The sequence below is a fragment of the Pterocles gutturalis genome, unplaced genomic scaffold (assembly GCF_000699245.1).
Source record: "Pterocles gutturalis isolate BGI_N339 unplaced genomic scaffold, ASM69924v1 scaffold8818, whole genome shotgun sequence".
NCBI classification, from domain to species: Eukaryota; Metazoa; Chordata; class Aves; order Pterocliformes; family Pteroclidae; genus Pterocles; species Pterocles gutturalis.
In genome coordinates, this window is record NW_010123018.1 from 48374 (window position 1) to 74605 (window position 26232).

The 26232-nt window shown below is 44.2% G+C and overlaps 1 protein-coding gene across 1 annotated transcript in view; it reads right to left on the reverse strand.

Annotated features, from left to right (window-relative positions):
* EGFR (epidermal growth factor receptor) overlaps nt 1-20697 on the reverse strand; it is a 42094-nt gene extending 21397 nt beyond the window's left edge. Inside the window, exons 1-14 of the mRNA XM_010077738.1 lie at nt 20548-20697; nt 19661-19847; nt 18921-19055; nt 16865-16933; nt 13875-13993; nt 12261-12402; nt 11258-11374; nt 10574-10700; nt 10401-10474; nt 9164-9254; nt 8234-8433; nt 7224-7356; nt 6279-6378; nt 4300-4457 (exon numbers count right to left, since the gene is read on the reverse strand). Coding sequence (XP_010076040.1) covers nt 4300-4457; nt 6279-6378; nt 7224-7356; nt 8234-8433; nt 9164-9254; nt 10401-10474; nt 10574-10700; nt 11258-11374; nt 12261-12402; nt 13875-13993; nt 16865-16933; nt 18921-19055; nt 19661-19847; nt 20548-20628 — 1733 coding nt within the window. The 5' untranslated portion in view covers nt 20629-20697. The remainder of the gene's footprint in view (nt 1-4299; nt 4458-6278; nt 6379-7223; nt 7357-8233; nt 8434-9163; nt 9255-10400; nt 10475-10573; nt 10701-11257; nt 11375-12260; nt 12403-13874; nt 13994-16864; nt 16934-18920; nt 19056-19660; nt 19848-20547) is intronic.
* Nucleotides 20698-26232: the final 5535 nt, after the last annotated feature.

The following is a 26232-nucleotide window of genomic DNA, read 5'->3' on the forward strand; positions in this document are numbered from 1 at the left end:
ATTCACTTGATGGTCTAATGGGTGGGAGAGGAACTGCGAATTCCCTAAGTGCTGCTGGGCTACAAGATGTAGGCTCTTCATGGGAATTGTGGTCTTTGTGGTGTTGACTGAGGAAGGAGAGCATTATAGAGAGGGTTACATCACCTCTGAAAAAAAAAAAAGCACAGCAAGGAGAAAAGTCCAGTTTGTGGTATTCGGTCCCTGTGCTGACTTAAAAGAAAACGGATCATCCCAAAACAACTCCAGAGGAGGTCAAGTAGGGGGTAAGGAGTGAGGCAGTGCCAGGAAAACTGTTCTGAATTCCCTCTTGTCGAGAGGAGGAACCAGAAAAATCTCAAAATGGCAGGTGGAGTTGCAGATCTTGTCTCATAACTTGATCTAGGTCTCGGGAAGGAAGAGGTGAAGCAACTACTCATTTTATTGGATTTTTGTTTGTTTGTTTGTTGTTTTTCATTACTCTGATCGTCCCTCATGTATTTGCCTTGTTTCTGGGCCAACGCAGTCCTCCAAGACCCAGCATCTGGAAGCTCTTGTGAGTTTCACTGGGCTCCCATGCAAGAATGTGCATCCTGGTGTCCTGGACACACTGGAAGTGCTGTGCAGACTGGTTCCTGGATCCTGGGTGCCTGCCTACAGCTTGGTTTGTTTGCTCAGTTGTGTAACTAAGCACAGAGAGTCTGCACATGCAGAGCAGAACCACCATCTTGCTTGTGGTCACAGGAGATGTATCTGGCTTTGCACCGGGCTTCTCTCTTCAGGTGCTCAACAGAAAACTGATCCAGGACCCAAGACCTCATCCTATCATGTTCTACCACCCAGCTACGAATTTCTACATGCTAATGCAACAAAGCATTAAAAAATTATCTCCTACACAAACCCATCAATATCAAGCCTGGTGGGATAAAGCAAAAAGGTGTTTGGGAAGAAAATGACCGATCAGCTTGTGCTTTTCAAATCTCATGTGATTTTCTGATTCCTTTCACAAGCCAAAGAAGAAACAAAGCCTATGACAAATATCCACCCGGGACTAAATATAACCATCTTTCTCAATGTGGAATTTGATGATGACACCCAACATAAGTAACCCAGGTTTTATGGAATCTAAACAATCACTTTTTCCATTCCTGAGTTGTTTTTCTTCTGCTTACAGAAACCAAAATCTAGCAGTGGTTGTAGTCTCTGAAATATTTCTCCACTTATTGGAAAATTAGTGCTGTGTCCAGTCCTTGAAAACTATTGCATCCTGAACTCAGCATTTTAATCTCTCTACGTAAATATTACTCGTCTCAGCACAGACACAGCTATTTATTTCCCAAATCCATCAAAATTTTAACAACTTTCTCCTCGACCCATAGTTCCTAATTTGATGTAATACAGCCAGGTTGCTATGATTTATGCCCTTCCAGAGAGGACTCGCACTATAATAGCCTAAGTTACTTCAGAGTCATAAAAGAAATGGAAAACCTTTGGGCTTCTTAAAGCATTACAAGAACTTTCCTCTGCCTGTTCTTTCTCATTAACCTTCATAGTGTGACAAAGGCATCACATTTGCACTGTGCTGCCGCAGCCTCCCTCTCAGAACCCCTGGCCACTTTCTGCCCTAAAATCCCCTGGCATTTAACATGGAGACTGGTGAGACACGTAGTGTTGGTAGCAACTGTCAGCCCGTGCTGGTAACTACAGTGGTGGCTTCGTTCCTCCTTGCTCTTCCACCCCGGTGGCTGTGGCTGAATTGAATTCCTGTACTCTGGGAGAGCGGCAAGGGAACACCAAATCCTTCAATGCCGAGCACATCAATCGAGCTGGTGTGTGTGTCATTACTTGCTGGGGTTATAAATGGGGTAATTCCAGGGCTTTTGGGATGTTGCTGCCTTTATCAGAGCCTATTTTCTCAGCTGTACTAGAGGCAGAGCGAAAGGAAGCTCATATACAAAATCCCCAAGAGATTACAGGAGAAATGGGAGAGAAGGGGTCTTTTGGGCTGAGCAGGAGAAAGCTTCCTCCATTCTGTTTTCTAATGAAGGCTGAAAAACTGACTCGGCAAAGAAAATGAGACTAGGAAGGATTCTTCACGGTGATAAAAAAGAAGTGATGCACTACCGGTAAGCACGCCTAAAGTGAAAAACCAAAGTTCGTGACAAAGCTCAGCTGGGAGGAGAAGTCCTCTTTACTTGCAGCTTCTTCAAATAAGGAAAATAGAGCCAGATGCTGGAAACCCTTACTTGCATGACTACTGAAGTCAGCACACTTAATCATGCTGATAAGATATTGTGGGCTCTAGCTGTGAAATTGGACAGGGACAGAAATAAAGTTGTTGTTTCTTGTCATGCAGAAATCGCTGAGACTGTGGTTTCTAAGGATGCAAAAACTTGGTGAGACAGATGTTTTCCACCCACTGCTGAACAGATCCCATTCCCTCAGCACACCGAGGGAAAGGCGTGAAGGGAAGTAAGTGGCATTACTGATTGATTGCCTTCGCGGGGACAATGTTGTGCCAGACTGCACGTTCCCTGGCTCCCTACCCATCAATGCCATTGGCCTCAGATGTCCTATCTGTAAAGCAAAATTAGTAACACTACCTTCTTCTAGCTCTCTTGAGCCCTTCAGGGATACAGCCTATTTCTTGAACAGGGCCATTGAGCATGTCCACAACACAACTGTGGCAAACTGAGCCCAGTTCTTTCACATAAGAGATGAAATAGATACTACTTTTTAAACTTTTTACCTTAATAACACAGGACCAAATACACTGAGCCATACATTTGGTACCCTTAATTTTAACAAAAAGTCTCCTTACCCTACCCCCATCACCTGCCAGACTCCTGTGGTACACCCATCCACTGCTAAAGCCAGGCAGAAATTGACTTTTCTGATGAAGTCTGCTCTGTGCACGAAGAGCCACCACATGGCTTGTTGTTACATCCATGTCTGACAGATGATGTTCTCCAAGTCTGCACTCATTTGAGTTGAGGGTTTGATCTCGCTACCGAGGCCGCACAATGGAAAGCCTTGCGCAGATGTGTTTGCCCATTACTCTGCTCCAGTAACCAGCCACGTTTCCATGTGGCCAGTTCATATCAGTAAGAACTACTGAGGTCATTAATGAAGAGCAAAATTATTAAGATCCCTTTTCAACTGAGACGTTTTTCTCAGGTGTGTGATAAGAAGCCCTGATAAGCTTTGCCTGCGACGGTAACAAAACACAGCGGGCATCGCTGAAGATCATGGCAAACCCACATGGCTGTTACAGCTACCATCTGTAAAAAAGCCAGACCACTGAATTCACTGCATTACTTGCTGGTTTAACCCTTCATCACCTCTTCTCCATGAAGATGGAGGCCTGGGCACTCTGCTCTTTAATGACCTGGCAGTTGGATGAGTTAATACACAATGGGATGATGGTTGGTCTGAGTGTGTTTTAAGTTCTCCCTTGCAACACATATTACAGAAGGATTTTGGATCAGACAGACCTGCAGGGTATAGGGCAGTGGCCTGTGAAGGAAAAGATACCAAATGTGCGATGGTTTTTTGCTCTAGAAGCATCACAGTCCAACAACCAAGTCTTAAACCCTTTAATGCGCATCCCACGTCCTTTGCAGGTTGGAAACCAGGAAAGGAAGACAGTTGTTACTTATTGTCATGTAGGTTGAATACAGTTCAAGTCACAGCTCGTTACAGGTGGCAGTTTAAGTGTGCCCCCAAACAAGGACAAAAATGGTTCATGCAGATTTGGTTTACTGTGGTGCCCATTAATAAAGTCACACTCAGGAGGCAAGCAAGGCTTTAAACTCAGACCCAGTGCTAGCATACAGAAAGAAAGGAAAAAGAAAATCACTGGGGTACCCCACTGGGATTTCCCTCCTAAAATAATTAAAGGTGTAGAGAAAAATGAGCCCCAGGAGCCCAGCATCCACCAGATGTCACTGATGTTCCTCACAAAACCAGAGGACCCAGCACCAAGATGTGGGAAAAAAATCCAAAGTGCATCACAGGTGGGTGAGTTCTGCAAAATTCCAGGAAGCTTCCTATTTAAACCAAAAAAACAACCTGTTTCAAACTCCCTGAAACATTTTCCTTTTTCTTTTTTTTTTCCTTCTTTGTAAAGACAAAGTGCCACTGAACTTTTCCTATTTACAAAGGCTGATGCACTCTGCTGACAGGACTTGTGTACTCCTGACCTCTCTCGCTCTCTGATATTTCTTCCTGATGGTTTGAAAAGGGACCATTAGAAAGGGAACGTGAGCGGTTCCCGTATTTTTCCTCCCGCCTTGTTTCCATTCAGCCTGAGGTTTCACTCACCCCCGGGTACAGTTTGGATGGCAGAGCTGGCAAACAGCATTCCGGTCAGCATATTTCCAGACGAGGGTGTCATTCTCACCCAGAACCCCGGCTGGGCAGGATTTCACGCAGTGGGGGCCGTCTATAAAATGGGCGCACTTCACGCAGTTGTCAGGGCCCTGCAAAGAGAAACAGTTTGCTTATAACGAACGCCCTTACATTGGCCTGCTCAGGAGGAAACTCAGATCCAAACGTCTGCAACTGCTGGAAGTTTTCAGCATCATCTGGTTTCACTACCTAGCTACCTGATATTCTTGCAAGTATTTGCTCTTGTAGGTCGAAATGTATAAAGGGCAGTGCCTGATGTTTAAAGCTAATATTTTCTTGAGTTTCAGTGTTGCTGCCTTTTTTTTTTTTTTTCCCCTCTGCCTTCTGCCTGTTTGGAAAGTTTGCATTTTTCATTTAAAATGGGGAATAATTTATATGATGCATTGATAAAGCATAAACTGAAAAGCAGAGAGCCCAGCTGCTGCCTGCTGCAATCTACCATCACACAATTCAAAACGATGGAGCTGGACCTGCTGACACCTCCCTGAATTGGTGGCCTCCAATTATTTTCCTCGTTTCTCAGTGCAGGTTCTTTCCTCTGTTAGGGAGAAGCAGGGGATTAGGAGGCAACCCAGGGAGTCCATGTGTTGGGTTTTCTTTTTACTTTGAAAAGCACTTAGTTTGTGTTTAAAGGCATTGCCTTTGGCCATTTTGGGCATAACTGCTTTTATTTAGACTACAGGAAAAAAAAAAAGCAGGGAAACCAGCAATTCTGGGTCAAATTCTACTGTGGAGAAAAACCAGCCCAGATCCACAGCATGGGATTCAGTGGGACTCCACTAAGACACGCTATGGGAAGAGAATTTTAATTATGGTCATGTCTAAGGGCCTCTCTATTAGACTGATTACTAGACGCTGGGCAAATATGGAACAAGTGGGTGGTCACCGCCTGAAGGAACTTATAATGTTAATAAAATCCCTTAGGCCGTTGGTGGTCTAAGCTACAAGGGAGGATGGAAATGCTTCACATTACTGAGCAGTGACTCTGCAGACTGATGATGGGCAAGGGGCAAACACTCAGTGGCTGCAGGGGATGGCAAGAGGTGTTTAAAGCGTTGGGTTAAGTAACACAGACAAGTATCTGTGATGGAAGCAGGAGATTCAATTTCAACTACAAAAAAGGGAGAGAATTAGAGTTTTACAATTAAGATATGAGTTTGATCTGATTAAAAGGAAATAATTTTGCACCACTGCCAAACTGGACATCTCATAATGGAAAATAATATTCTCTAAATCAAAGAAGAACAAAATTGAGGAAGACTCTGGATGGCTATCAAGAGTACACTGTATGGACTTTTGTATGAAGTTGGAATATTTAAACAAGTTTGAAAATCCAGTTTTGTTTTGGTCACCTTTCTTTGAACATAACTTGCACCTGCAATTACTTTAACAGATTTACTGTACCTTAGTCAGAAGGGGGAACATGGTTTTAAGTAAAAAATGCTTCCTGAATATTTTCCAGTAAATATCTGATTTTGATAAAAATTTTATAATGGCTTTTCAAAAAGCTACTGTTTTAATTCACTGTTTTTAACAGTTCTTTCCCTCTGTCTGCTCAGTAACTACATATTCTTGAAATGTTCATCAACTTACTGTATCATGACATATGTAAGTAAGCCTTACCTTTTTTTTTTTCTGTAAAAAGACACAGAAAAGAAAGGCCCCTCAACATCTGATTACACGTATGATGGGTGACATGAAAGACAAACAATACCCTGATGTTCCCTCTCCTGTTTCTGCTCCCCTGCCCCAGACATTGCCCTCTAATCCTCCCATCTCTACCTGATCCTAGAGAAGGGTAAATTTTGAGACCTCAGGATTATCTCAACACGGGAAATATATATTAATACGTGGCCTGAGGTGCAGGTTTGCTAAGCTGAATCTGCTCTTACAGGTCCAGTGCAGGTCGCATTGTAGGCGGTGGAGTTTTGCACCAGGCACTCGGGGTGGCAGGGAAGGCACTTGGAGTCCCTTTCAAACTCTCTCGGCTCCCTGCAAAACAACAAAATAAAAGAGAAATAATTAAAAACCAGGCTGATTAGCGACTGATAAATTGTGGTCATCTCTCCTTTTGTGCCTTTTCCAGTTTAGATCAGGATGATGGCACCGAGACAGGAGGAGGTACAGGGGGAACCTCCTGGTTACACCAGCAGCACTTGCTCAGTGCAACCACGGGGAGGTAAGAGTAAGGGAAATTTGTTTGATGGTGAAACACATGGCAATCCAGATTGCACATTACAAATTAGTTTACTTTCCCTTTTAAGCTAACGACACAGAATATTCGCAGTGATTTCCAAAGGCTTTTAAATGGTAGTGATGCAAAGAGATCAACAAAAACAGTCCAAGTAATTCCAAGGCTCCAAATAATAATTAGCAAAGTTAAACAGCATTGCACTGATAATTAAATTCATGCCCTCCCTACAACACACAATGAATCATTAAAATATGAAAGTTGGGAACAGATGGTTTCAATAGCAATAAAGCTGTTCTACTTCAAGTAATGATGTTATTAATTAAACTAAATCTACCCATCATTTGACACAAAAAAATACCCAGATCTGCCCTTCAGGTCATAATAGCTGCTGGAGGGAATTCACTTACAAAAAAGACAGCTGCTGAACTGCTAGTTGCTAGGGAAATACTAGGAGCAAACTCCTAACCAACGCTGAATGGGGAAGAACTACCTCAGCTCCTGGCTCTTCCCTCTTTTTAGGTACTGTGCTCACACAACATCCGTGCAAAGCTGCTGAAATCCTTTCTTCCTAGCTATAACATGTTCTAAAACTCAAAACCCCCCAAATCATCACCAAAACCTCAAGCAACCCCAGATGCCTTACCCTTGAAGGATGTTGCACTGTTTCACACACTCCTTCTGGCGATCGAAAAACCTGCAGGAGAAGCAGTGGAAGGGTCCAGGGCCCCAGCAGCCCACGTCCGAGCACAGGGGGTCACAAACGTGCCTGGCAGCAGCTGGGAAAGAGAGACAAGAAAAAGAGCCATGAACTTCAAGGCAGGAGAGAGAGCAAACACAGTACTGCAAGTAACTCCATCCTGACCTGCCAGTTTCTCCAACCTATTCCAAAGCAGACGTGAATGGTCCTGGTTGTGTGGAAGAAGAATCACAGAGTTATAGAATGATCTGGGTTGGGAGGGACCTTAAAGGTCATTGAGTTCCAACCCCCCAAGGCCTGTAGTGATAGGACAAGGGCAATGGTTTTAAACTGAAAGAGCGTAGATTTAGATTGGACAAAAGCAAGAAACTCTTTACAATGAGGACGGTGAGACACTGGCCCAGGTTGCCCAGAGAAGCTGTGGATGCCCCATCCCTGGAGGGGTTCAAGGCCAGGCTGGATGAGGCTTTGAGCAACCTGGGCTAGTGGGAGGTGTCCCTGCCCATGGCAGGGGGGTTGGAATAGATGATATTTGAAGGTCCCTTACAACTCAAACCGTTATGTGATTCTATGATCAATTGTCAAAATACAACGAATTCACATTCTGCAAAGAGAAATATTTATATTTTGGCCCAGGGACCACTGCAGTCAACAGCAGCATCATTGAACAACAGCTTCAACCTTGTCAAAAAAGTCCAATGTTTCAAGTTGTGTCCTTCAACCTACGTGGCTTCACTATACCCACAGTGGTGAAGCAGGTCCTTCCAACCAGCTGGACACCAGGAAGTCCACATCCTCGGTGAGAAAAAACCCCACTTTTCCTTCCCCCCTTCATTAAAGCAGCGTCACTGATGAATTTTGCAGCCAGGGGAACAGAGCGAAAGAAGCCTTGCTTGAACTACTTCTGCATTTTAGCACGAGTTTCCACATGGTCCGGGAAGGCAGCACTGACTTACCACACTCATTTTTATTTCTGTTCTGTATAATCTTTGTTTTCTGGCTCTGAGTTGCAAACAGGCTGCGCCAGTCCATGGTATCAGCATAGCAGAGGTTCTTGTTCTTCATAATGGCAACATCTCCATCACTTATTTCCTTGAGGGAGCGCAGCCCCAGGGACTGTATTTTCAAGTTAACAACAGCAAGGGAATACTGGCCACTGAAATGGACACGGAGAAAAAGAAAAAAAACACAGAAGAAAGAGAATTAGTAAGCAGGGTTTAACTCAGCACATTTTTCTTCTGGTTTCCAAACATGTGTTGCTGCAAACTCAATTTTGTTCAAGCAAGACACTGCTCAGCCTGGTACGTGACCTACCTATCATAAAACAACTGTAATATCTGGTTTTGCATGGGTATTGTAAGCTAAAACTGGCAGGACATGCGTGCTCTGTCAAGTAAATGAGGTGCAACAACGGTTGTAGGTAGAGAAGGTATTATTTTGCACTGGTCCACCAAGCCATCCTTCCTCTTGGAGTAAGGCCAGGTGGGTGCTGGATGCACTGATGGCATCCGCACCGCCTGCCAGCCGTGGTCTCTATCCCCAGATGCCCAGCTACCTGAAATCCCAAAGTGCTTCCGATCACATCATAACTTGTCCTGGACTGCAAAGAGTGCTCTCCGCCCTGTTTGCGCTTCCTGGCTGGTGGGACAAAGCCTGGTCCTAGAACAGGCTCAGCACAGCCCTCTACGCGCAGCGCTGCAGGTTTGATTCTCCCAGGGCACATTATCTACTGAAACAAAGATGGTGCTCGATGCCCCGCAGGCTTCTTCCGATTTAGCATCAGTTTGGGGACGCCTGTGTCTCACCACTTGGTACCTTGGTGCACTCGGTCAAACACAGCTCTGAACAGTTTCTTTTACCATTGCTCTGGCACATGATTTACTTACTGTTGCTTGGTTCTGCCTCGTATAATCTCCAGATTTTCGAAAGCATAGAGATCAGTAGCATTCTCAGGCCAGGCCTGAATCAACAAAAATCCTGAAATGAAGAAAAGAAGATTAAAAAAAAAAGTCAGTATTGGCAGCAGAACCTCCTCCTTGAGCTCCTCCTGTGCCGGGAGAAGGCGCTTGTGCTTTCCCTATGGTTGTCTGAAAATCTCAGAGTGAAACATGACATTTTAGGGAGCAGGGAGACATTTTTAAACCCTGTTTTATAAACAGTTTACTTCTTAGCCCACCATGAGGGCTTAGGAGTGCAAGAGATGAGCGTGCTGGTGAGCCGCACATCCTGCCACACCGAGCCACCGGTGATGACAGCTCTTGCCAGTAGATACTCTGGCTGAGAGGCTGGGGGAGAAAGGCATTGCTCTGTCCCATTCGGGAGCTGCCCTCAGGGAAGAGAAAACTGCAGAAAAAGCCAAAACGGAGCAGAACCGACAGTGGATTTGCTAAGGCAAGCGTATTTCCCTGCTCAGACGAGGTGCTCGGGAGGAGGGGAAGAATTTGGGAAATTGCAGGCTGCTGGATGAAGCTCTGGGATTAGTCATTGCTACCCTGAAGGGAACCAGACAGGTAAAAGGCAGAAAGGGGAACTGCAGTCACGTCTGTGCACCCAGCTCTGATGTTGCACTCATTTTATAATGGGCTCAGCAAAATTACTGTTAATTGATACTTGGTGCAAGAGGGTGGCTGAACGCTCCTCTGGCCGCTTTGTGCTCGTGGAGATGCTTTCACCCCAAGGAAGAGCTCTTCAGGCTGGAGAGGGTGTCTCCTCGAGGATGATGCAAGACACTGAGCACGCTTCCCTAAGGAGCTGCTGAAAGGTTTTCCACAAATAGAAACACGCTTGGCTTTTTTTAGCTGGAGTGGCACGCCTCTGCATCACCACATACTTCTTGGGTGGCTGAGGATCTCCTCTGCTTTTACTCTTTGCGAGGGCTGACAGTTCAGCAGAAGGGATGGTCTGGCCAAACCACACATCTGGGACGGGAGGCCAGTATGGGTTACGTGGGTGTAGCGCTGGCGAAGCGCTGCTGACCACCTTTGTGAAGAGTGACCCCTGGTAGCTCAGAGGCAGAAACCATTCGCTTGCATTTCTCTTCATGCTCTTAAAAAAATTCCCCTCCTCTGCCCTTGTGTTTTTGGCAGTACCAGAGAACACCTCAGCTTAAAACCCACTGCTTACCTGATATTTCTTTGACTGTTTTGAAGACATCCAACTTCTTCGGGTCCAAGGGTAGGGTCTTTGTGAAAGCATCACTGAAAAACACAGAATGAGGAATTGGGAAAAGAATGGCTCAGCCCAAATTTCTCTCTAGCCCTTCTCCTGAAGTGCTGAACAACCAGAGGGCAACTCACCCTAGAAATGCAACTGGGAGAATGCTGACATCCCCGTTGATCTTAGTACAGTTTTTGAAGGAGTCAATGTTTGTGGCGTTTATGGAGAGGATCCCTTTAAGTTCACCTATTCCGATGCCGTTGCACACTGTTAAAAGAGAGGTTAAGAAATCAGGGGGCAGAAGAGTGAAGCCCAACCACATGGAAAGGAATAAACATGAGGATGCTATTAGCCCAGAAAGCACTCCCATATGGTCAAACCTACCACTGTAAGATGAGTTTCAGACATCTTTTGCCTACTTTTGCTTTTCAGAAAGCACAACAGGATAAATGCTTCCTGCTTGCCCAGATGTGCAGCTCTGGTCCCAGCATCTCTGCACATAGGCTCTGGCACATGCCCTTGACTCTTTGCCCCATTTTCATTTTATTCCCCTTGATGAGATATTGGGAAGGACAAAGGAGGAGGCTGACGTGCAAGATATGCATGCACACAACGCAGTTGATCTGTGGCACTTGTGGTATATCCCAGTTGGAGAGCATGCTCCACAGCCATGTTTCCTGATCAAACCGCTTGTCAGATCTCCAAACTATCACTGGATATTTACTTTGAATTTGTGCTTAATTGAGGTCAGAACTCCATGTGTTTTGTCTAGTAAGGTACCTGTCCTCTCAGAGCCTTACTGGTTTATTCCATTCTTTTTTTACCTTTGCTGCATAGCCCATCACACTTTTTACACTTCCGAACACCGTTTTCTTCCACTTCATAAGTATCGGTATTGCAAGAGCGAACGCATGAGCCATGGTCTGTCACCACGTAGTTGTCTGGAAAAAACAGGGACACAAAGGTCACTGAAATATGGGAGGGATGCACTGGGGGCTGCACAGGCTCTTCAATACGAGGAGGAAAACGGGGGTTTTGAACTTCTGGCATACTTAGCAAAGTACAGGCATTAATTATTAATTCTCACAATGTCCTTTGAAGGTAGACAGACATACAGTGCTATCACCGTTGTATAGAGAGGGGAACGGTCACAGAAGGATAAAACAATATTGCCAACGTCAGGCTGTGCAGCAGTGCCACAATCAGGATCGATGCACAGCACTTCTGACCCCTCACCTTCACTCACTCTTCCAGGCTAAGGGCCAGGGAGGGCAATGGTCAACCTCAGAAAGGGATATCAGCCTTGTAAGCTAAACCTTCTCTTACATATCGGTCTCAATGGGTTAAAAAACCACAGACATGGAACAGCATGAAAGAAAAAGCAAGCATCTGTAGAGGAAGCAATAATCACAGGCCTTGAGAGGGAGTTTTTGAACCAATTACTTTCTATCAGTCCTAATTAAGAATCAGATTAAGAGTTGCTAATGCTTTGGTAACCCACAGGATTGATCCCATGTGACTTATTTGGCTGTTGTTTTGATGATTCTCATAAGACGCATCTTTTGCCCCACCAAGAGAAAAATCTTCAGAAGTCAAAATTTAATGGATAAAAACCAGGGAAGGTGATGGATGCAGCCACTTTGAAGAGGCTGTCTTCTTTACCGGCTATTCTCTCATTTTTATCACCTGTTCCCAGCTGCCACAGAAGCCGAAGAGAACAAGAAAGTGCTGTTGCACTTGGCCATAACCTGAGGGATGACACAGGTCCCTTCCCACCTCCCTCCAACCCCCCACCTCCACTGTGGCTGTGACCTGAAATGAACTTACGTGGGCATTCCCTCACACAAGTGGCTCCAAAGCTGTATTTTCCATCGGGGTTGACATCCATCTGATAAGTGGTGGGATTATACAGGACCAATGGGGGACAGGTATCCTTGCACGTAGCGTCATCCCGAAACTTGCGGCATGCCTGTCGTTAAACAACAGCACCCATTAAACTACCTTCTCCTTAAAAAGCACCAGTGGTTTTACATTAGCTCTTCAATAACATTCTGATGAGCACATCTGTTCCTTGCTTAGCTCTAATGGAATCCCCAAGCACCTACAGGGATGATCTCTCATGCTTTGACGGTGAAAGGTTACTTCAGGTTGGGCAATTGAGTTTAATATTTGAAAAAAAAAAAAAAACAACAGAGAGAACATGAATTTTTCGTGTTCTGAACAAGAAATCTTGGCACTCTGGTCGAGAGCTGCTGAGATTCACGTGGGAACAGGAGCAAATCTGCATACTTTAGACAGAAGAATTTTCCCTAAAAAATTCCCTACAAGCAGTAACCAAATCAAGACAAACGGTACTTTTCTTAGCCATTTTTTAATAACCTAAATCAAATCAAGTCCTTTCCTGCAGATTACTGACTTTTCTGGCTAAATATTAAACTGAAGCCATTATATTTACCTGCAGGTAATGAGCAATTTAGCTGGCATTTATGAAGGACAAGTTGGTTCTTCCAACCTAATACTGTATTAAATTAATAATCATTCTCTTTTCTCCTTTTTTTCTTCCCCGGTTTTCCAGATGAGAGAGAATAACTGTCTTTTCTGTGAGCCAGTAAGGGCACCATAGCCATGCAATTTATAAGGTGACCAGGAATACAGGTAACAACAACAAATTGAGAGTAGACGGTTTCTGTGGCAATTATTCAAGTGTCACTTAATTCAGAATGAAGTGTAGTGCAAACCATAGGGAAGAGACAAAAACACAGCATGCACCAACCCCCTGAAACTCTTGTAGAAAAGCAATGGGATTTTTTTTTCCCAAAAAACCTCCATTTGCTCCTTCTCCCTCCACTGCCCCAGGGTCTCCCAAACACTGTTTTTGTGGCAAGTGAAAACCAGAAGGGGAAACCTTGATTTCATGTCTGAAGTACAATGAAATGCAAAAAAAACCCCAAAACCCCCCCCCAAAAAAAACCAAACCCCAAAACTAAAGATATTTGATTCCCGTTACAAGTTCTTGCTTTGGTAAACCAAGATTATTACTGACTAGTGCTGGGAGCACATGGCAAAGCTGCGCTGGCATGGAAAAACACTGCACATGGTGGCAGCTGAGGACCTGGGGACCTGCCAACGTGGGGAAGTTGCCCTGCAGCAAACACTTAGCTGCTCTGCAACAACTTTGAGAGCTCTCAAAAGCACTAATGCTGGTTTGGCATGGGCTAGGAGGGTCCACCTGCAGAGTCAGTAAAGACCAGCTAAAGGTGCTGTGAAGTTCATGTCCTCTTCCCAACCACCGACCGCTCGTGCAGGGAAGCCCTGGGGCATCCTGCAGGTCAGCATCTCTCAGAGGCTTTCTTGGATGGGAAGAAAGCTAGAATGCAGCTGAAAGCCTGCCTCGCCATGCCAGGGATTGAAGCAATTCTGGGGGTGGTGTAGCATCGTTACCAGGCAGTCGCTCTCCCGAGGGCCCGTGCACCCCGCAGCACACTGGTTGTGGCAGCAGTCGCTGGGCACCTTCCCCCTGCACCGGCCAGAGCACTGCTGGGCACAGATGACTTTCGTTACTGGAAGATACACACACACACACACAAAAAAAAAAAAAAAAAAAAAAAAGGAAACATTACGAATGAAGGATGTTTAAGCTGTTCTCGCTGCAATGAGATCAAGAAATACAGAGAAAAATTATGGTGCAGGATCTGTGCTAGATTTTCCCCAATGGGATGTGTATTCTGTCCTCATATAAGGCCAAAGCTTGGGAGGGGTAAGAGGCGATGTGAGCGGCAGGAAAAGGGGCTGTGTTCTGCCTGTAATCATGTTGTCTCTTGCGAGGTGATAAGCGCTCTAGTCCCAGCCAGCAAATCATGTCCTGCTTAGAAAGAGCATCCAGGTTCCTGTGGCATCAATGCCTAAACCAAGAAAAACTCTGTGGAGTCATTGCATCTTACAGCTGGGTAACAGAGCAGGATTTGGCTCCATTTTATTGAGAAAATCTGCTATTACTGGTGTTAGGTTTGGGAAAAACAACACAACAGGAGAACTGTCAGGACTCCGTACTATAATGGGAAACCATACATTGTTGGTGTGGTGTTAGGATCCCTTCAATGCACTAAAAATATTTCTGAAATTTGCAGAAGGAGGGGAGACCCACTCAGCAAACTGATTTCATATACACATTGTATTATTTTTCTTTAGGCTTCAATTCCTCGGCCAAATTTTATCTTCATTACTCAAATCCCAAAGGGTTTGCACGAGCAGAGGAACTGGCCCTGACTCAGCTTTTTGCAGGGAAGGAAAAACTCCCTGCAACATTTTGTTGATAATTGGGAAATCATCTCCACTTGAATATCAAAGCAGAGAAAATAATAATCAGAACAATTAAAAAAAAACCCCAGAAATTAATGGCTAGCATGTATTTGTACCACAGACCCAAATTGGGATTGTTCTCTACAAAAAAATTACAGATCCACAGACCCTGGCATTAGACATCAGGGAAACCTGAGGGCTAATCCGCTGCATTACAGCACCCTGAGCATTTCAGTTGTGCACTCCAGTAACCGTCATCAGCTTCCTAGTTGGGCACAAATGAGTTACAATACCATCAGGAATTCCTGCAAGTCCGAGACAGACGGTTGTTATTTAAGAGAAAATGATTGGAAAATGTAACCTGCTACAGGCTATATAGCAGCGATTTTTAAAAAATCATATTTCCTATATTTTTCCATTACACACTTCTGTATCCAAACTGTATTATTTCAAGTTATTATATTTTCAAGCAAACAGATTATCTCCACAATATGCATTAGCTTCTCTGATAGCAACTCCTCCGTTCAACTAGAAACGGGAATAAAAGGCACATTGTTCTACATGAACAACATTTTTGTATTATTTTTTTCATAAACATCAGCAGGGGAGTAAAACAGCTCGTCACTTTGATAGCTATTGACTCGAGCTTCCTGCTGGAAATATATACCATGGCAAACATTTATATTTCATACAGAATATCCCACGTTCACTGAAGGAAAAACATACGTATCACCCCAAACTTTCCCACATATGGAAACGTGGGATACACTTTCAGCTGGACAGATTCTCAAACGCCTGGAGAGGAGAGCCAGAGCCTGCAAGCAGTTTCATTTTATGCACTCCTAGTCATCCTCCCAAAACCAGCAAGAGTTTGTAAATTCTGGAAGCTCGCAGGGATGAGACCTGAGGTTTCGCAAGCTCCGGAGACAGCTGTGCAGCCTCAACTGCAGGGACTGACCTGGGAAGGGCTTTGCATGCGCAGCCACTGTCCACCTCGAGAGCCAAGCTGCAGAGCAGACTGAAAAAACCTCAAACTTATACTGAATGAGGACAGAAAAGCTCTATGTTTCTTCTTCCTTAAGCTCTAGAAGCTGTACAAATTTGCAATCAAGGAACTTAGGTTTAGGTGATTATTTGCAACGAAAAACTGAAGATAGGATGTTGCTTTCATTTCAGATCAGCTGTCTTTCCACTGAACTTTACACAAAACTGTAAGGGAAGAAGAATCAGAAACAGTGCATTTCCCTACTTATTACAGAAAAAGGAAGTAATGAAGCAGTGAAACAAATTGAGATGATCTTCCTCCTCAACCTTTACTTTAGGAAAAATAAAGCCTTGCAAAATCTCAAGCACTTCTACATGGATGCTTCTGTCACTCTCCTACTATCAGGCAAGCATGCTACCTGCAAAATTTTACAGTTAAAGCATAGGCAGGCAAACTGAACAAGCTCACAATGCCAAATATCTCCATTTACAGATTAAAAAATGGCTATGCATTTTCTGAGAGCCTCCCAAAGGTCCTCCCAGTACAGTATGTAGTGTGATTACCCACACGAAGGTGACATCTTTTGTGTTTACAAAAAAAAAAGGAGGAATGCCAGCAAAAATTGTGTTATGTTGTTGCTTCTAATAGTAGAAATTAATCCAAAGTGTCATTAACTAGCCTGCAGAATGGCTCTGTGGGAAACAGCAGGAAGGCAAATAATTTACCGCACAGCCACTGTGTCCTCTCTTAGATGGTAAAATCACTTAAAGAATAATGTTTTCAAGTGCAGATGGGAGAAAGTTGTGGGTGACAGACAGAAGATTTCAATGCGGAAGACAGGTGCAGTCTTTTCCCTCTGGAGGAACAGCACATCTCCAGGGAAACCCAGACCCAAGTCAAAACACATCCAGGTTTCCCGTCCAGAAATGAGAGCTGCTCGAGGGGAGCGGGCACAGCCATCCTCCCTGTGACAGCACTTCTGTCCCTCTGCGGTATGCTTCCAGGAGCCCCAGCGTAGCTGGACACGGAGAAGGACAAGTATGAAACGCGTGTCACTTATTTGTGCCTGACAGGTTAATCTTCCAGTAGATAGAAATACAGTATGTCAGAGCACCCAAGAAATTTCTTAATTAATCTGCAGGCTTACACGTCTGGCAGTTCTGTTCACCAGGGCCCCAGCAGTGGTCTTCTGTGCAGTTTGGATGGCATTTGGGACCTGAAACAGGAGAGCAGAGTATTATATTCTGTAAACATGGACAACAACAACATGTGAGTCACAGAAAACTTTCCTTCTTGATAAATCAGGGGAGGAAGCACCTATATACCAGTGCTCAAAAATTTTGAGAGCTGGACCTTAAATCCTTATCCTTTGTTCATCTCTGATTTCCTGTGTGCAGTCCTCCACACCTTTGAGCACACGAGTGCAATACCCAGCCAGCCTAGTTTACGAAAGAAGGCAGATTTAGATTAGATATTAGGAAGAAATTTTTCACTGTGAGGGTGGTGAGGCAGTGGCCCAGGTTGCCCAGAGAAGCTGTGGATGCCCCATCCCTGGAGGGGTTCAAGGCCAGGCTGGATGAGGCTTTGAGCAACCTGGGCTAGCGGGAGGTGTCCCTGCCCATGGCAGGGGGTGGAACTGGATGATCTCTAAGGTCCCTTCCAACCCAAACCATTCTGTGGTTCTGTGAGTCTATGGTGATTTTTCCCAGGAACAGGAATCTCAGCTAGTGCCTGGCTGGCCCTTCTGCTGGAGTTTACAAGCAGTGGCAAGTCACTGCCAGCTTGTGGCCGGGCATGTGCCAGCTGCTCGCTACAGGCCCCACGTAAATCAATGTTTCTGAACAATGCGGTTCTAAAGAGAAAACAAACCCAACTGGATTTGCAGGCAATCGCCAGCTACTCCGACCACAAAGTAATGTGGCTTGTCTGCTTCACACCCTCCTCCTGCCCTCTGCCAAAAATACTCCTCAGTGTAGGACTACGCTGCAGCACATGGACATGGAGAGGCAGCAGGATGGATGGACACCCTGCTTGACCTTGCAAGTTCAATGCTGGCCTCTTTCCCATCCCTCCCTTCTCACTCTTTTCTTTTTCTTTCTCTTAATTACGAGCAAAGTCCCAGAGAAACAACTTATTTTAGATTATGAAACATTATTAAAACCATAAATGGCTGTCCAAGCAGATTAATCTGGAATTCACTATATTTAAGAGGCATTTCCTACTAGAATGATTCTTCCTGCTAATAACACGTGATCCTCCCTCCCCTCTACTGCCCATCAAATAGCTGAACGAACGCCAAAACTTGTCTGAGAGTGGGGATTGATTTGCTGTGGGACCAAAGAACTTTTTTTTTTTTTAAGTTGAAAAGTTAAAGGTTAACATTTCTGTGCTGTTTAGAGCCAAACTTCTGTGCTGACTTGTATAGCTCACAACTCCTTGATTACGCTACGGCTCCACAGAAAATTATGTCAACACAGAAGTTGGCTATTAGCTCTCAGCCAATTACGCAACTGGAAGAAGATAAAGAAAGTATGTTTTTCTGCTAATTTATAGTGCCAGAAATGAAATGCCCAGAAATTAAAATAACATATCCTTTCCACGAAATGACTGGGGATTTTACAAGGGACTTGTAAGGCTGAAGGATTAGCTTGAGCCCACCCTAAGCATATGCCACACAAACTTTTAAATACACGCTCATCTCCCTGCTGATCTAAAGCATCAGATTTATCTGCCTGTTTATCATTAATTTTGCAAGAACAACCTGCACAGCCCAAAACACCAGTTTTATGGCACTCAACTTGGGCCTTAGCACTAAAAAGGCTCCAGCTCCCACAGTAACGCCATGAAGGTACCCATATGGGTTTTCTAGACCAGAGCCTTACATTGTCAAGAGAAGACTGCTGGAAAGCAGACAACTGCATGTTATTCTGAGCTGTCTTTGAAGAACACATACATAGGGTACTGTCTGAAACCAAGAGAAGCTTTGAAGAACTTCGCTGACTTACGAGTTAAGGACCTAACCGCCACGAAAATTACATTTTAGGCCATTGGTGAAGAAAGGAAAAGACCTCCCTTGAAACAGGGCTTGGTGGCCCTGCATGAAAGAGTTGGTGGACCTGAAACCCACCACATGGAAGATGGTACGTTCATTGTTCTCTCTGAAATGGGGGAGCACGCAGCATTTTTGGTAAGTTAATACTCACAAGAGGAGAGGTTGCTTGCAAATTCAAGCACCGTGAGAGGCTTCTTGTTTGTGTCAATGATGTCATTCCAGAGAACAGTGTCCATGTTGCACAGTTTGGGGTTGTTGCTGATTTTAACACCTCCGTTGAGAATTTCTGCCATGAAAGGAAAAAAAATGGTAAGTGAAGCAAACTGCCCATGTCTCCTGTCTTTGATCTAAAGAAAGGGAAATAAAACCAATATTTCTTCGCCTCATTCACACTGTCCTGACACAAAAGGACAATCTGCACAGCACCAGCACTCCTGATGGTGCAACTAACATCAGGCTCAGACTGACAGGTTCTGGAGGGTCAGCTGCTGTTGGATGCTACTAAGATACCACTACATGTGGATTTCTGCCTGGTGCCACCTCCAAATATATGTATACATAAAAGGCTATTTTGCATTATAATATTATAAAATACTGAGTGGATACTTTGCTGTTTTGGGAGACACAAATAAATCTCACCACCCTGTTGATGCTTTGGATTATCTGGATCTTTCTGCCATGGGAAATTATGAACTTTCTTCGTCTTTTGAAGAAGGCCAGCTAGCAGGAAAGTAATTAGGAAACTGGGAAACTACACTCAGATCCCTGTTTTAAAAGCAGGATTTGATGGCATATGACTTTGAGAGGACATCTTCAATTGGATCTTGATACCGAAAACCCAACAGTTGAAGTTTGCTTTACAGGTGCCTTCACCTCTTGTCCTCCTCTCACCTGATAGCCGTTTCATGGGCAGCTCTCGGAGTCCCTGGGTTTTATTCATGTGGTAATTGGACAAAACTGCCAGGGCATAAGAGTTGTCGTACAGCACATTGCCTCGGATGATCTGGAGGTTTTCTAGGGGAATGACATCCACCATATTAAGCGCGATGAGCACGTAGCCTGCAACCTCCTGTATTGTCTGAGAGAACAACAGAAAAAACCATGTGCTTAATCCATAGCACTCCTCTACTCTTGACAGAGTCATTTCCTCCTCACACCCCTCCAATCCACCATCTTTCAACTTTAAGGAACAATAAACCACTTAATCTCATTAAAAAATAAATACATCTGAGAACAAGGGAATACACAGAAAACTTTGCTATCTAAGCAGCAAAGTTAAACTGACTCTTAGAGCAGCTACCAGGGGGTCATTACAAAGGTCCAGTTTACCCCTGTTCTGTCCCCGAGGAAGGGCAAGCGGAGCTGCCTAGGAGATACCGGAGAAGAGGGCAAGCATGTATGATATGGCAACCAAGTGTGATGCTTCCCCTGAATACTTGTCCAGACTCCAACCACTGGCAGCAAAGAGATGCCATCTGATTGAGGCTTTTACACTCTCTCTTCTGTGCCCCTTCCCTTGCATATCCTCCAATGCTCAGCAGAGCGGAAGATCAGGTAACCTTCTCTCTCTTAAGTAATAAATAGTTACAGGACAAAAAGACACGTGAGGCACTGTCCCTGGATGCTGAGATCTGCAATTGTGATCTGCAATTTCTCTGACATTAGCTAGCTATGTTTTTGGATCACCACAGCATTTTACAGGTAGCTGATCCTTTGCGCTTCAAAAATGCAGTAAGATTCCTTTAGCAGCGAAGGCCACGTTGGCCAAGAACACTCACCTTCAGAAAAGAGAGGTCACGATTGTGCTCCACGTACGTAATCTCCAGGTTGCTGAGCACCACCTCGCAGTTGTTGTACATCCTCTGCAGGCTGGTGAAATGGTCTTCCACATGTCCCAGTTGGGTCAGCTTGTTATTTGTCCCTTGACAAACTGTGGAGGAAAGAAGAAAGCTCCATGAAGGAAAGCAAGAATAAGAACAAGATAAAGACTTGTTGCCCGCCTGACTTTACAAGCACCACAGTGAGTGAAGCGTTAGCACAGATTCCTAAGAAACAAGAATGTGATTTTGCATGAGCGTAATGGCAAGAGTGCAGAGAGCATCCAAGGCTTCCCAGGCACAGGGAGGTACCAGAATTAAGAGCTGGAATAACCCTACATCACTTTTGGTTGTATAAAAATTCCAGGATGATGCTTTTGTACATAAGTAGCACTAAGTTTTCTGTACCACAAACGTAACTCACCACAGTGCCATCAAACACTATTGAAAGCGGCATGCTGCCAGGTATCACTGAAGGTGATTTCCCTGAGGACCCATTTACAATACTTTGGAGGGTGCTGAGTCTCCCTGTAAGCTCAGTGGGAGGGAGTGGGGGTTTCCTACAGGACCCCTCAAGCTACAAGTCCAGGTTTTAGAGCAAACTGGACCTCCAGGGCTCACACATTTCTTGCCACTCTGACATACGGGAGGATGGTAGATTCTGGAGATTTCCCGGCATATTCAGCTTTGGCACACAAATCCACCTTTGCTTTGCTGGTGGAGAAGGAAGCAGTGCCATACAGAGCACCACTGAGATTACAAACATTTACAACGGCGTGGTGGAAAAATTAGTCCCCACCTGAAGTTCTGTTACTCGGCTTTACCAAAACTAGAGGAACTGTCAAGTTATCACCACTATAGTCTATTGCAATAAAAGAGCAAAATGCAAATTGCTTTAAAGAAAGAAACACCACACACAAGCCCCAGAAACTCTGTGCTCTTCCAGTCATTCCCTGGGCTAAGTGTTTAGCTACATAGCTAAAATTAAAACATCCCCGAGTTACGTCAATACAGAGGAAAGGAGAACAATACAGAAGGCAAAGTGGTAAAAGACTTCACAACACCTTCCAGGTGGAAAGCTTCAGTGCAATTTTGCTCTTCAGTGGGAGCACAAGGAGGCCTTTATCTCATCGTTGTTGTAATGCAGCCCAAGCCTGGCCTCATAGCTTTCCATGAGACACTGAAAGTATTGCATTCTTTTAACTCAGTGAAAAAAAATAAACAAAATGATACTCTTGTAGAGCCATAATTCCCAAAAGCACCAGTCACAAACTGGAACACCACTGTGTGGGGTACTATAAAGCAAAAAACAAAGACTCTCGACAAAGCTGGAAATAAGTTTCAGAGCTAGTAACAGAAGACAACACCTGTTGAAGATTTACCCAACAATTGGAGTTTTATTAGTAGGAAAGAATAACTTAATAAGACACACTTATCAATCGTCAAAGCCATTCCCTGAGCATGTGTTACTTCTCAGTACAGTTGTCACCATTAAGGATCTACTGTGATAACAGATTAAATACTCTTTGTCCATGTTTAAAGCAAGGCTATTCACTCACATTCCTCAATTATGTCTCATTATATGTCTAGATAAATATTATGGCGTTTGGGATCAGTGGCAACTGCTAGTAAATGGGGACAGTTTAACAGGGGCTGTGATTACACCACCTAAGTTGCTTGTTGCTACATCAGCATCAAAGTGTAGAAAATGACCCTTTTTACATTTGCCTTGAATTGCTGTACCAGATGAGAAATTCCTAAGCAGAATTTTTTGTTCCAGTTTCAAACTTAACTGTTTCAATGCGCTCATGCTTAAAATCAGCATTTGCGTTCCTCCAATGAAGGAAAAAGCCCGTAACAAAAGATTCTCAGGTGGCCACAAATGGCCTGATGCTTGCACTCCATGCCTGGTGTTAAGAGCAAAGATCTGCCCTGGTTCTCGAGACAGGCCCTATGCAAAAGCTGCAGTGTTTATGCTATGTCCGAAGGGTAGGAAGGGTGGAAGGAGGAACTTTCTGCGACGGCATCCTCCCGGCCACCCATAACCACCATCGACCCTATGCAGCTTGGTGTTGGCTGGGTTGCACAGCCCAGCTCACTGAAACAAGCCCTAGGAGAAATTGCACACACTTGAACGTGTTTCCCTTGGGACCAGACAAGCACTGGAGCTCTGAATTTGGCTCAGCCATCCCAAGAAACACAGACTTTTTCACTGCTTACTAGGTCAAGGCCGATGCAGCAGGCGGAGGGCATGGTTATTCTTGCTCTTCTCCCTCTCCCACAGGGCCACTCACTGAACCATGCCAAAGAGTTGATCCAAGCTACAAATAATGCAGAACAATAAATAAATCAACAGACAGAGGTTATTTTTAGCTCAGGAAAGGTCGCTGATTTGGTTCACCATGGTGCCCCATGAACCGCTGCATTGGAAACAGCTCCGAGGACAGCGAGGAGGCAGGAGCAAATAGGCAAGAGAAGGAGCTTGCCAGCTTGTGAAGCTGCAGAGGGAAAACCAGACATAACGAGCTCTGAAGAGGCTTCAGGTTTGTCCTCCAGGACCTACTTTTTTCCCCTGTGAGTAAAGAGCGCTTTGATGGCTCTCTACCAAAAAGGTTTCATAAGCCACTTGACCCCTCCATTAGACTCATGTCATCCTCTAAGGACTAAAAAGAAGATGTAGATGAGATGTCAGTTAAGATTCAGAGAACAAAAGAAAATGGGTTGCTTCTGTTAAGATCACAACAGTATAGGGCTAGCAGTACCTACAGGAACTTTCCCCTCATGCGCAACTTTTTGTTTGCTCAAAGGGATAAAAGGCCAAATCCTTGTTTGCTGCAAAGAGATCTAGGTACATCCAAAAAGTGAACTTCATCACAGCAGTATTTACCAAATGAGAACCTGGGTCATCAGCAGTATATGCTGAGCAAATAAAACCCAAATGAAACAAAACAAGCTAAACCCCTGCAGCAGTATCAGCAGTATTACTGAACTCGGGCAAAAATTTTCCAGCTAGAACATTTGGAGACAAAAGAAAATGGCCTGCTTACGTCTGTCTGATGAATAATACTATTCCTGCAATTTCTTTGCTTATGAAAACCATGTTCTGAAAAGATACATGCTATAATTATCTGTATATAATACTACAGTGTGAATGCCATTCTGGCCAGAGGTAAAGAGTTTTAAGTGGGACGTGCATGCATGAGTGGATGGATTATATTATGATTTAACCTCTATTTAGCCTGACCTATTTGCCCTCCAAAGGACAGATTTTGATGCCACATACATTCATTACATGCTTTGTTTCAATGTGCAGCAAAGCCAGCATGATGCAGGTTTAGGAGTCAGTGGTGGGTATGGATATTTATGTGGTGCTGCTGGGGGCTGTGGCAGTACGTACTACATATGTCCCATGTGGATACTTACACATGGCTGCAGCACATTTTAGTTATAAAGGAGAGAAAAAAAAACCTGAGAAATTTCCTGATCAAAATCCAGGATGAGAATGTCCCTGATCAGTAGAAACGCTGAGATCCAGATCTGAACTTCAGGGCACTGGCTGATCCCTAAAAGATGCAAGCTTTGCTCTTATCTGTGATGTTAACATAATAAAAACACAGCCAGTCTGGAAAGTTTTGACACAGAGGGGATGTCCCAGGAGGCTGCTGTCTGCAGCAGCCCTGCCAGGGGGCTGGCTGCTGGGAGTGTGGGGCTCTCCTGTCCCAGCCTGGGCAACCCACCAGACCCTACAGAGCCCCCAGCCACCGTGCTTACGACCTGGAGGCAACCTGAAAAGTCTGCGGGGCAGCAGAATGGGATGACCACCGTGAAACATTTTATTTCTATATGATATCGCTCTTAGCACACACGCTGCACTTCCTAAATGCCGAAGTGATGTTGATCTTGAATCAGTTACAGCATTACTTCAACGGACAGCCTAAAAACAAATGCAGTTATTGCTGAAATGAGCCCAAATGTCAGGGGCTGTAGAAGACAGAAGCACTCAAAGAGCTGAAGAAGGAGGTACACTGTACTGATAGATGCAAACTGAATTTTAGTGCTTATGGGGTTGGCTGCCCTGGATACTAAAATCTTCTCTCTGTCCACAGACATGTTTGCTTCCCTCCTCTGCCCCAAAATTGTCCTTAAAGGAATATTCCTAGGTGATGCAAACAGCTTCCCCCTCTGCAACCCTCCACTCCTTCCTCTTTTTTTTTTCCCTTGTGCAGCCCAAAGAAGTGGAGTGAAAACAAAGCATTTCCTGAATGGCATTTTCCACAGATAATGTCAGGGAGACAGAAGGCATGCAACCATCTGTAATGCTAAACAACTATATTCTCCCAAATCCATACAAGCTCACATTAACCAAAGTGGTCCCTGCAGCAATTGCCCTGATTTCATTTTTTTCCCCAGAAAATCTCTGGTTACCAAAGTCCCAATCCTGTCATGCATATTTGTCCCAGACTTGAGAAAAACCCCAGAGAATGCTTTGAAACCAGATTATCACCAATCCCCAAATCATCAGCTGTTTCTGTTCATGTTTAGCCTGCGTTGGTCTCCCTGCAGTTCTGACAGACACATCAAAATAATAACTCGCAAAGGCAATTTCAGAGACACGCAAGTCCATTGCCATGCTTCTTATATCACTTATAACTCTATACAACCTAGCATAATACATTTGTATACTTCTTTTCTGCACATTTTCCAGCCATTATTGACAACAACGTGAAACTTGCAGACAAGAGAGATTTGTTCATCCGCCAGCACATTTACAAACATTTCTCTCTCCACTCATGGGCAATAATTTAACTTTTTTTTTTTTTTTTTTTCCCCTGTCATTCAAGCACAAATCTGTACATCAGCTATACTGACAGGTCCTGCATATCAGGTATTTTTTTAAACCAGCCTCAAAGCATTCCCTTACAGCTATTGAACAGGTCCACATAACCTCTCCACACTACTGTGGAAACCAGAAAATGATGAAAATAATGACATTTAAGCTTATAGGGAAGTACTGGAGCAGATAGGACGTTTGTCATCATGCCTAATACGATTTCTGATAAAATGAGAAAGAAGCATGCAATGCTTTCCCTAAAAAAAAAACAGGGTGTGAAATGTCATGGGTTGGAAAAAGAAAGCAACATTTTGTTATATGTAATTAACTATTCAAATAGAAACACTTCTTAAACTAACCCGTTCCTCAACACTAGAGAGAAATGTGCTGGAGAAATTTTGGTATGACTGGGTTGAGTGTGTTTTACCTACTAAGGAAGAATTCCAAGAGGGTGGAGAGCCCACATGATACAAAAAGAAAACCAAATCTGCTGTGATGTGCTGGGGGGAGTTACGAAAAAAAGAAAGGAAAAGTTAGAAAACAGGTGAGGAGTACACACAGTGCTCAGATGCAGGCAGATGTTCTCCCTTGAGAACAGTGGTTGCGAATGCATGTGATGCTTCAAAAGTCTAGTTTCAGCTTAACGACAGCAGCCTTCAGGCACTGGAAACGCTGCTGCAGAAGATGATCATTTTTGCACATATTCAAATACTTTCATTTAAAACACCGTGAAAAATAGCCTTGTGTGACTGTACTAAGTCCCTGCTCAAACAGTGTGGTTTAGAGTAATGCAGTTACTGAGATTAATTCTGACA